The sequence below is a fragment of the Equus quagga genome, chromosome 21 (genome assembly GCF_021613505.1).
Source record: "Equus quagga isolate Etosha38 chromosome 21, UCLA_HA_Equagga_1.0, whole genome shotgun sequence".
Lineage (NCBI taxonomy): Eukaryota > Metazoa > Chordata > Mammalia > Perissodactyla > Equidae > Equus > Equus quagga.
In genome coordinates this window covers 13056438-13068512 of record NC_060287.1, presented here as the reverse complement: position 1 = coordinate 13068512, position 12075 = coordinate 13056438, and the positions used below count along the sequence as shown (strand labels likewise).

The 12075-nt window shown below is 36.5% G+C and overlaps 1 protein-coding gene across 1 annotated transcript; it reads left to right on the top strand.

Annotated features, from left to right (window-relative positions):
- The first annotated feature begins 1753 nt into the window (after positions 1-1753).
- HSPA13 (heat shock protein family A (Hsp70) member 13) lies at positions 1754-12075 on the top strand. Its single transcript, XM_046648256.1, has 5 exons — positions 1754-1817; positions 3349-3689; positions 5890-6103; positions 7687-7854; positions 8822-12075. Exons 1-5 carry the CDS (start codon positions 1793-1795, stop codon positions 9487-9489), a joined length of 1416 nt encoding a protein of 471 aa, XP_046504212.1. The 5' UTR covers positions 1754-1792; the 3' UTR covers positions 9490-12075.

Below are 12075 nucleotides of genomic sequence, written 5' to 3'. Positions count from 1 at the left end.
ATTCAGCTCAATAACCATCAACATTTTCATACAGTAGCCCACATATCCACAGGGGAAACGTTCCAAGACCCCCAGGGGATGCCTGAAACCTCAGACAGTATCAGACCCTGTATACTGTGTTTTTTCCTATACATACATACCTATGATAAAGTTTAATTTATAAATGAGGCATGGTAAGAAAGTAGTAACAATACTAATAATAAAATAGAATAATTATAACAATATACTGTAATAAAAGTTACTGTAGATCTTACAACCTCAGCACACAATTTTTTTTCTTTCCTTATTAAGTCAAGAACTTTCACCTTTTCTCTTAAAGGAAGCACTTTATGGCTTCTCTTTGGCATACCTTAATTGCCAGTATCACTATTCTTGCACTTTAGGGCCAGTATTAACTAAAATAAGGGTTACTTAAACACAAGTACTGTGACACCACCATAGTCAATGTGATGACTGAGACAGTGACCAACAAGCAGGTATACAGCATAGATACAACACACAAAGGGATAATTCACATCCTGGGCAGGACAGAACCGAAGAGTATGAGATTTCATCATGCTGCTCAGAACAGCAGCAGCGTGCAATTTAAAACTTATGAATTGTTTATTTCTGGAATTTTCCATTTACCACTTTCAGACCCAAGTTGACCACAGGTAACTGAAAGTGAGATAAGGGAGGACTACTGTATATATTTTTAAAAAGCCAGTGGCAGTTTATTACCCAACAGCCTAATCTGTTGTCAACAGGGATCGTTTGATTTATATCTAAAGTGAGGAAAGAGATTTCAGTCCTCCAGAATCATAGTTCTTGCGAACTTTAAGAGCAATAAAGGACAAAATTCTCTCAGAAGTAGCCATTACGTACTACCAGTGACCAAGAAGGAATTAAAATCAGGTCTATTACGGACTAGAACCTGTGAAAAACTTCACAATGTCCTAACTGGCCATTACATCTTACAGGATTTGTCCATGAAAGCAATTCCTGCCACTTATGACAATGCAAGAGAAAGCTAAGGTGTTTTGTTTCCGTTTTTGTTTTACTGGTCTACTCAGCGTTAGCAATAGAGAAAACGTGTCCCTCCTCTCCTGGATAAAGCGCATTGATTTAAGATTACTTGACTTCATTTATCCCAAAACAAAAGCAGAGGACTGATGATCTTACTGGAGTTTCGGCCTCCCTCTGTGCCTGCACTGCAGCAGGGGCTCTTCCAAGGAGGCTGGGACCGTGGGGGGGGGGGGGGAGGGGGGATGCCTAGAGGAACCCTATCTAGAATCTAGATCCCCGGCAAAGGAGCACGCTTTAAAAGGTAGGAAGAACGAAAGAACAAAAGCTCGAAATTGGGCCTGGTTAGGGACATGGCCAAAAAAATGAATAAACTAATAGACCTCACTGTCTCTCCGGCGAACGGGGGAGACGGGAACTACACCTCCCACAATACAAAGCGCTGGGGCGTTGCTAAAGACACTGTTTTTACCTCAAGTTGGCTCGAGGCGGCTCAGGTTTGGTTATAAAAGCCACTCCCTCTTCTTGGCTCTCCTCCACCTCAGCCTAATTGGCTCGGTAGTCCGTGCGTGGGAGGGCGGCTCAGTCGTCACTGGCAGCGGTTGAATGAAGGCTCTCGCCCAGGTTCCTCACGGTCAATGAAGTCCTTTCTCTGGTCGGAGGTGTAGTTTCTCCGGCTGCGACAGAGCAAGAGGACTACATTTCCCAGGGAGCCACGGGTCTGCCGGCGGCATGGGGGCGGTGCCCCACGTCTGGTACAGTCATCCCAAGCCTCTTCGGCGGGACTGTGATGGCCGGAGAGATGACGATCTTAGGTCAGTGACTGGGGGTTCCTGTCGCTGTTGCGGGCCCCAGAGCGGTTCGGGAAGGCCGGGATGGGCGGGGGTGGTTGTCGCAGCTCCTGTAGCCAGCTGGCGCAACGGGAAGGGCGCGGAAAGGTGACTTCGAGGCCGTTTTCGTCTGTTCGAGGCGCCGGGTGGGGGGTCGTATATATGGCCCAGAGCGAATAGGCCCAGGTAGGCCCGCGGCGACCCTTCGCCAGCAACCCAGGGACATCGGGCCTCGGGAAGGGTTCTTTCCAACAGAACGTCGATTTTGAATCGTTAGTTGAATTGGGGTCTTTGGGAGGCTGCAAAAATCTGAATCTTCAGGTCCCCTTTGTGGGAGAAGGGGGAGGAGCAGCAGCAGCGTCTGGATGGATGCTGGATTTTGAGATATCCAGGCCTCTTTAGCGTATAGTCCATTGCTCTTTCCATCAAACCGGGTGAGGAATTACCCTTCCCAGACCAGAAGGTGATGAAATGATGCTGAAATTTTGTTGCTCGTAGGAGTAAAAGGAAAGTGCCGTTGGCACTGAATTTCATTTCTCTGAATTGTGTGTTGAGGATGAGCTAACAATTACTAACAGATGGACGTTTGGGGTCGTATGTAACATGGGTGGCACGCAGGTGTGTAGCACAGCCTCCTGAAACCAGATAATAGATTGATTGTAAATTTGAAGTGGCATCTTTCTTCGTCAGTTATGTGTACAATCTGCATGGCATTTGTTCATATTCTTGTTTCATCACTTAATATTTATCGAGCATCTGCTGTTTGCTAGGAACCGATCCTGGTGCAGGGGACAGAACAGTGAACAAAACCTGCCTTCAAGGAGCTTCCATTTATGTCGTCGTCAGGGTTATACACTTTTATGCTTCTCCTTCCCTAAATATTACCTCTGCAAGAAATACTTTAATTCATATTTAAATACAGAAGTTAACTATATTATGTTGTGAAGTGATCGTTTAATATCTAAGCAACTTTCAGAAGCATTTTATCCAATTTATCCATTGCATCCTTTCGGAACGAAAATGGAGATTAGTGGATAAAGAGTTTTAGCCTTACAATAACAGTTTTTGCTGTGGGAATTTTAATAATGGAGTTTCTTTTTAATACTGCCAACTAAAATATTTATAAGACTATGAAATCTAAGTATCAGTTGATCAAGAAATTGGATTCTATCTAGCTTTTTCTCCAGATGAGTGGCTTTTCCCGTCAGCATCAGCACAATTATTAGCCAAATGTTTTTATTTTTTATTCCTTAATTCACTCATAAATGAACTACACATACCTGCATCTACGGGGGTTTTTTGTTTTTGTTGTTACTTCATTTTAGTTGTGTAACAGGTTACATTATGGAAAACTTGATGTCTGAGAGAAGAGTTGCCATTAGTACTATAAAAGAAAATATTTTGAGAGTGTATTTTTAGTCGTTTCAAAGTGGTATCAAAGGGACTTTGCTATAGTAATTTAGCATATTGTAACTGATTTGGTAAGACATATCTTTGAATTTCCCTATATTTTCAGGATCAGCTGTTTTGACTCTCCTGTTGGCTGGCTATTTGGCACAACAGTATTTACCACTGCCTACTCCTAAAGTGATTGGCATTGACCTTGGCACCACCTACTGTTCGGTTGGGGTGTTCTTTCCTGGCAGTGGGAAAGTAAAGGTCATCCCAGATGAAAATGGGCATATCAGCATACCCAGCATGGTGTCCTTTACTGACCGTGATGTGTTTGTGGGGTATGAAAGCTTAGAGCTGGCAGATTCAAATCCTCAGAATACAATATATGATGCCAAAAGATTCATAGGCAAGATTTTTACCCCAGAAGAGCTGGAGGCTGAAATTGGCAGATACCCATTTAAGGTAAGTGATTAAGCTAAAATCCGTTTTAATTTTAGTTGAGCATACTGTTTCAATTAATGCTTTGGCTTCAAGTTACAAAACATTTCTGTTTCAACTGATTTAATCTTCATGGAAGTTATATTATCTCCCATAACAAGCAATCCCACAGCAGCTCCAGTGGAGTTATGAGTTAATTCAGTAGCTCCACAAGGCTATCAAGGACTTAGGGCCTTACCATATTCTTGTTCTGCCATCCTCAGAGTGTCTGCTTAGCTCTTGTATTGTAGCAAGAGAACTAATAAAGCCCAGTGTAGACAGATAGGAAGATGGATGGATAGACAGATACTCTGTTTGTGTGTGAGAGTATACATATTTGTATACATAAAAAGATCATACTAGGTATGCTGTTTTATGACTTATTTGAAACTCAACAATACGTCATGGACAATTAGTTAATAGATGCACATCATTGTCTTTCATGGTTTCGTGGGACGACTGCTCTATTATTTAATTGTTTGGTCTCTATCAGGGTACATTTTATTTTATCCCTGGTTTTCCACTAATGTTGGAGCTTCATTGAATATTCTCATACATATATCTTTGTACACTTCTCTGATGATTTCCTAAGCTTGAATTCTAGAAGTAGAATTTTAGATCAAATGTGTGCTCGTTTTTAAGGCTTTTGATTTATGTTGCCAAATTGTGCACCAGAAAGGTTATGTGCTCTTGACTATCTTTTAGAGTGCCTGTATCTTCACTAGTTATTATTTTTCAGTCTTTGCCAACAGGTAAGTGAAAAACAGTATGTTGGATTAATTTGCATTCCTTTGATTTCTAGTGAGATCAGATGTTAAAAAATTTGTTGGCAATTTTATTTTCTTTAGTGATCCCTTGTCCTTTGTCATGTTTCCTCTTGGGGTTTTTAACTTTTCCTTAATGACTGTAAAAGTACATTTGTGATGTTTTCAGTATGTTTTCCTTTTATTTATTTTTTCCTTTTATTGATGATAAATAATTTTGTTTTTGTGCTATCAAGAGTGTTAAATTTTTGTGTGGTACAATCATCTCAATAATTTTTAACAGTGGTTTTGGACTGTTACTGTGCTGACAGTGGCATTTCCCGTTGTATTTTTTTTCTAATGCTTTTATATGAGTGTTTGTAGGTTTGACTTTTGCTGAGTTTTTTCTTTTAAACATTTAAATCTTTGTTCCATGTCGAGTTTTTCTTGTAAATTATGAAGTGGGATTCTAAACGAATAGATTTTAAAATAGTTAGTTGTATCAGTGCCACTTCTTGATTAACCTGTCTATAAAAATTCTCAAATTTTTCATCTACTTTCAAAGGAGAAAAAAATTTCTCCATGAGTTTCTTAGGTTTTTCTTTGTTCCTTTTTAGCCTCTTTCTTAGGATCCTTTATTAATTTATAATCTTTCTTATATAATGATACATTCATATAAAGCTATACATTTTCTCCAAATTATATTACAGCTTTGGGTACATTACTTATTGATCTGGGAGTTATTTTATGGGTTTTTTTCCTTAAGTTTCTTTGTGATCTAGAAAATCTAAGTTTCTGTTTTGTGTGAGCTCTGATGGTACTGGTGTCTCTCCACCTTATTTTAATACTTTCTGAAGCGTGGTTTTGTTTTCCCCAGACAGGTGAAATACTTTCAGGAAGGTCAGGTTTTCTTGATTGAAACCTAATGGGGTAAAGTTCTGATAATTTCTTAGAACAGACTAATTCTCTTTACTGTTGATGTTAGTATAATCTATTGGTGAAACTAGGATAGTATGTTTTAGAATTAATCTAGTTTTTTATATTAAAACAAACTAATTAAAAACAAATTAATTTTTTTAAAAAAGAAGATCCTGCATCACATACATGATTCAGCAATTGTCATTCCTTAATTTCATCATTCATTTTTTTCTTTCATTCATTTAACAGATATAGATTGAGAATCTTCTGTTATAATTATATGCTTGATGATGAATTTTATTACTCTGCTGTTACATGGTGTGGATTCATTTTATAGATTTTAAAGTATAACTTTGAATAACCTCTAATCTTAGTAAATGTACTTGATAGATTACAGATGAATTTTATGAACTTGTAAAGGTAAAAGTAAGTTTTGATTGATTAAGTCCAGTACACATGTATGTGTATAAGTATATATAGATACACACACTCTCTTACACTTTTTTTTTTAATCTTGGTCACAGGTTTTAAACAAAAATGGAATGGTTGAGTTTTCTGTGACAAGTAATGAGACCATCACAGTTTCCCCAGAATATGTTGGCTCTAGACTGTTGTTGAAATTGAAGGAAATGGCAGAGGAATACCTTGGAATGCCAGTCGCCAATGCTGTTATTTCTGTACCAGCAGAATTTGATCTAAAACAGAGAAATTCAACAATTGAAGCTGCTAACCTAGCAGGTAGTATCACCCTTGTGTGAGTTTGCATTTTTCTCAAAATTTTCTTAGGTTGAAAATCTTCTGTAGTAAAGTGTATCTCTTTGCAAATCACCTAACTAGGCTGATAAATAAACTATATGGTAGGTAAATCAGAAGGATATAGGTTTATGAACAATAATCAAGAAAGCTCCATAGCATAAAGTAAATATGTATATTACAACCACAGCCAGTCAGATAGGCACATGACAAAGGCTGAGAGAGAACATGGACTCATGTTAGCAATGAGGAATTTTTTCTTCTAAACTTTCTTTAATAGTAACGTGAATATAATGTTTTAAAAAAATCTGAGGTAGAGAGGATTCATTTAACACGATTTAACAAATATTGAGTGCCTAGGTGAACAAAACAGATCAATCCTTATTCTCATGGGACTTACATTCTACTGGAAGGAAACAGAAAATCAACATTAAAGACAAATATATCGTGGGGTTTCTCACCCTTAGTTTTACTGATATTTTGGGCCAGTTAATTCTTTGTTAGGGACTGTGTGTTATAGGATATTTCACAGCATCCCTAACCTCTACTCACTAGATGCTAGCAGTACCCTTTCTACCAAGTGGTGACAATCTTATGTCTCCAGACATTGCCAAATGTCCCCCGAGGGGCAAAGTGGCCTCTGGTTGAGAACCTTGACACAATGTCTAACAGAAAGTAACATGCTATGGAAGAAAAAATCAAAGTAAGGGGACAGGATCGCTGGGTGGTCAGAGAGGGCTCACTGAGAAAGGACATTTAAGCAGATTTGAAGGAAGCAAAGTAGTTAGCCAAGCAGATATATAGAGGAAATACATTTCAGAAGGGAGAACGGCCAGTGTAGCCACCATAAAATGGGAATTTGCTGATACGTAAGAAGTGGGACACTGTGGCCAGAGCAGAGTTATTCAGGAAGTAAGACAGCTAAGGGGAAGAGTATTATGGTCTTGGAATAAATTCTTCAGAGTTTGAATAATTTTTACGGCTCCTGAAACAGAAAGCCATTTTACTTTCCAGGCCACTCATTATGTGTGGCAGTTAGCTTAAAGCAGGAATTTTGCTCAAGGAAATCTGATCTTCAGCCTGCATGCTTCCTGTTTAACATTACCTGCAAAATCAGATGTGCTGTGTGTTTCGGATTTGCATTTGAGGGTCTTGCATTTTAAGTACTTCTGAAGAGCATAGTAAGCTTATCTCATTTCTACTTACGTAGTTTGTTTTGGTATATAATGATTAACGTTTTATTGCTCATATGTTCACAAGTAAAATACGAAAATTAGAAGAGGGTGAGAGATTTCTTCTAAAATTTAAGAATTAATAAAGAATAGAATGATATGTTCCACTGAATCTGGCTGGGCCTCTATTTTTTTAGATTATACTCTTTAATGACACCCTTTTAGAAGAACTTCTATTTACCCTTCCCATTCCTTATTTTTATTGGGTTTGTGACTGTTCTCGTTGCTCAGTGGACTTCGTGTCATAGAAAACACGAACGTCGTGCAGTTGAGTAGGAAGGAATTTTTTAATAGTGTCCTCTCATGAGTTGTTCTTCCCTCCAACCAATCTTACAGGACTGAAGATCTTGAGGGTAATAAATGAACCCACAGCGGCAGCTATGGCCTATGGTCTCCACAAGGCTGATGTCTTTCATGTCTTGGTGATAGATTTGGGCGGAGGAACTCTAGATGTGTCATTGCTGAATAAACAAGGAGGAATGTTTCTAACCCGAGCAATGTCTGGTAAGAAAAATATAGGGAGAGTTAAATTTTTTTTTCAGTATACTTTGGCTTCATTTTGGTAATCTTTTGTAAATGTAAATTTTATGCCACCATTGATGTATATTTACAGCAAAAGTGAAGTCTAAACAAAATGACTGGGCATCCTGTGAGTCAAATAAAAGCACTGCCCATTGCAGCCGCCAGCTGTAGTTGTCACAGGACTTTTCATGGCCATAGGGGAGAACAGAAAGAAAGAAAAATGCTTTCAAAATTAAGAAGATCAGTTTCTTTCACTTAGGTTTTATAAAATAGATATCTTTAAAAAATCTAATAATAGTATTCTCTGGGAAATGGTAGGATTTTGCATTCTAAATCTTTTAAAACTGTTTTTGTTTTTAATTTCATTTAAAGAATTAAGCCTGTTGGGAAAGTCAAGCTGTAAGTTATGGGTGGTCTGACTTCTGCATTTTTCTCTCTTCTGACTGGGCTCTCTTGTGAACCAGGTTCAGTGCTGGGAATTTATATTACATTACTCTTTAACTTTTCAATTATTTTTTCTACTTTTCAGCTCTTAATCGTGCAAGCGAAAGGATTAAAAAAAAGATAAAATGCCTACTGATACTTTTTGATCATGAGAAGAACTTTCTTCTGTTAAGAATGACACTTAATGTTTTTAAATTGCTATTTAAAAGCCAGTCTGTGTTCTCAAATCTCTATTTTCTGAAAAAGTATTTGCTATCAGTAAGAGATACTTCCTTTTACATCATTTAAAAATTTTAACCCAAACATGCACTGTTTCTTTAATAGTGCACGTATGAGTTAAAATCATTTTAACCCTGTTATTTTTGATTAGTCTGGTATGAATAAAACTTAATAATACATTAAGCAAGAGATGCGTTATTGAGTATCATTTTTATACATACATACTACACAGACATGTATACACACATGCATAAATATAACGTGAACTTTTTTATTTTTAACTTAGGAAACAATAAACTTGGAGGACAGGACTTCAATCAGAGATTGCTTCAGTACTTATATAAACAGATCTATGAAACCTATGGCTTCCTACCTTCTAGGAAAGAGGAAATTCACAGATTACGACAAGCCGTGGAAATGGTCAAATTAAATCTGACGCTTCATCAGTCTGCTCAGTTGTCAGTATTACTAACCGTGGAGGAAAAGGACAGGAAGGAACCTCAGAGTACTGACACTGAACTGCCAAAGGACAGGCTTTCCCCATCAGATGGCCACCCTATGAACAATGTGTTTGAAGCTGGCCTTTCTGAAAAGAAGAGTGGAGAAAGTCAAGTTTTATTTGAAACAGAAATATCACGGAAGCTTTTTGACTCCATTAATGAAGATCTCTTCCAGAAAATACTCGTCCCCATTCAGCAAGTATTAAAAGAAGGCCACCTGGAAAAGACTGAGATTGACGAGGTGGTTTTGGTTGGAGGCTCTACTCGCATTCCTCGAATCCGCCAGGTCATTCAGGAGTTCTTTGGAAAGGATCCCAACACGTCTGTAGACCCTGACCTGGCAGTGGTGACAGGAGTGGCTATCCAAGCGGGGATTGATGGAGGCTCTTGGCCTCTCCAAGTCAGTGCTTTGGAAATTCCCAATAAGCATTTACAGAAGACCAACTTCAACTGAATTATGGAGGAATCATTCTTACTCGTGATTGTGTGATGATCTCTTCCTGTTTATCAGACTGCCTCCTCCAATAAAGAAAGTCTCTAAAATATCTCACAAATTTACCTAAAAGGCAGCATTTAGATACACAACAATTTTACATAACATTTTGTTTTAGGATTAAATGTGACCAGATTGATCCTCTTTGATTTTGGAGAGATCCCATTCCAACAAATACTTCTAAAATGATAGAATTGAGGTAAAACCTTAGAGGAGCATGGGTGGCTATATTTTCTGGATTCTGGAAGTAGATAACCATATGCACTTAAAATTACATTCTGTAAACATTGCCTAGTGCCAATTATAGGATTCCCAGTTCTTACTAAATTGTATTAGCAGGAGCTGGTAATTTATTTACTTGGTTATTACATATGACTATTAATTTACCTCTACTTGAAGGACAGTGTTGATGTCAGTTATATACATTGGTTAGGAGATAGCAGTATTATTAATATAAGCTGATAGATAGTATTCAATAACTGCCATATTAAATAAATTTACTTTCGCAAATTCAGTATCCCATTATGTGTCTTGTTCATGTAATCTGCATTCTCCAGCTTTTTAAAATATATTTATTGGCTCAGTTTATTTTATTTCTAAAATAGCTACTGATTTATTCAAATGTTTCAATATCAGATAGTAGAAATAGCCAATTTACATTTCAGTTCTTTGATCTGCTGTCCATCATTCTCTGCTTGGATTTCCATAATTCTGCCTGGTTAGAAAACAATAGGGAATTATTAATTGCATTTTAAATATGTGTTAATGTCACAATAAAGCCATCATTACTATCACTTTTTTGTTATCCAAACTCTTTGCAGACTTTAGTAAATAGCAGTAATTAGCTACAATATTTGTTTTGTTTTGTTATTTTCAGCAAGCCCTGGAGAATGTAGTTTGCATTTGAACTATCAAATCGTACTTGATTCACTTTTACTGAGATTTTCCCCCATATTAATCCCCTTAATAATTAATCCCCATAATAATTAACTGAATTGTGCTTGATTCAGTTTTACTGAGATTTTTTCCCCATATTAATTTTGAGCAAGGAAAATGTGCTCAATTGTAAAACCTTGTTATTGTTTCCTACTATCGTTTTAAAATAGTCACACTGGGACTGTTTTCAGCCTTAAGGTTAGTGTGTGATGAGAACAAAAAGTTTGTTAATATTGGAAGTAACGTGGATATCTAATCTGGAAGGAGGCAGTATCGAAGAATTCCCATAAATCCACATTTGTAGCAGTTCTGTTTTTGTTTTTGTTTCTTTCCTTTTAGAAAAGCTACAGGGACCAAGAAAGAAAATATAGCAGTTCTGTTTCTGTGATGCCTATAGTATTTGAAGATATATTTTCTTTTCCCTTAATATAGGCATGCTTCATATCAATATTCAAAAATTATACTCTGGTCAGCATTTTTGTTACTGTAAAGCATGTCTGCTTTATCCATTGTTAAATTTGAAATGATGTTGAATTTCCAATCACTGAAAAAGAGAACTAAGCAAACGCATTTTAGCAACATCAAAACATTTCAGCTTCTCATAGTAAAAAGCTGAATGTTAATATTTTTTTGCAGATCTAACAAATGTTTCTTAGCAATGAAATTGCTGTTAAAACACAATTTCAATCAAATATTTTTGTGTACAGAAAATGTCAATAGTAGGTAGGTAGAATAATATGAAATGTTGACATATTTTATTTTAGAACTAACAGAGAAATGCCAAAGAGGAATCCTTCACTGCATTATGGAAATACTCAAGTGTTCTCTTGGACTTTAATAAATCTTTAACAGATTTTAGAATTGAAAAAGATCTCTTTGTGAAGGTCTTTAAAAAAGTGTTCAATTTATCGGAATCTCTACATACAGTATCAGCTTTAACCTAAAGCATTTTAGGATTTTTTTAAAAAGCTTGAATTTCTCAAATATGTGAGATAGTCCAGGACAATCTGTTAACACGTTTTAGAGGAAACAATTTGCAAAACAGGGCAGCTATTCTCATACATTAAAATTGGAATTTAAGTAATTTGATTGTGTCTGAAAAATCGAATGGCAGTGTTGGAATTTGGGGGTAAAAGTTTAGCATATTCTCTAGTATAGTTACACCTTTAAAAACATAAAGTGATGTCTATCTTCAATCATATTTTAGGGGGCTATATATAAATAGTCTTGAAATTAATGTAGTTTATTTATTTAAAAGATAAAAATGCATCCTGAAAGGGATCATTTATGCATAATAATCTGAAGACATTTTTCATAAAACAAAATTCATTTTGGTCATCTAGCTAGTGTTTTTTGAAGCGCTTAACTTCTAAAATATTAACTGTCTTGTATGATTAGAATATGTGAATGAGTAATTTATTTTATATTAGGAATGTTTTGGTACTGTGTTTTCGCTCAAACCACTGACTTATCAACAGATCCTGCTGTGTGTATAATATGTTCTGAAGACTATGGTTATTGTGCATAACAGATTGTGCCTCTCAAATTTGTGTACACAAGTAATTCACATTTTAATGTAAATAAATACTACTTTGCAGTTTGTTTTTTAAA

Excerpts from the sequence above, each read along its gene's own strand:
- HSPA13 (XM_046648256.1), top strand. The coding sequence starts at position 1,793 with ATGGCCGGAGAGATGACGATCTTAG. Across the intron at positions 1,818-3,348 it reads CGGAGAGATGACGATCTTAG|GATCAGCTGTTTTGACTCTC; the intron begins GTCAGTGACTGG and ends CTATATTTTCAG. Across the intron at positions 3,690-5,889 it reads TTGGCAGATACCCATTTAAG|GTTTTAAACAAAAATGGAAT; the intron begins GTAAGTGATTAA and ends TCTTGGTCACAG.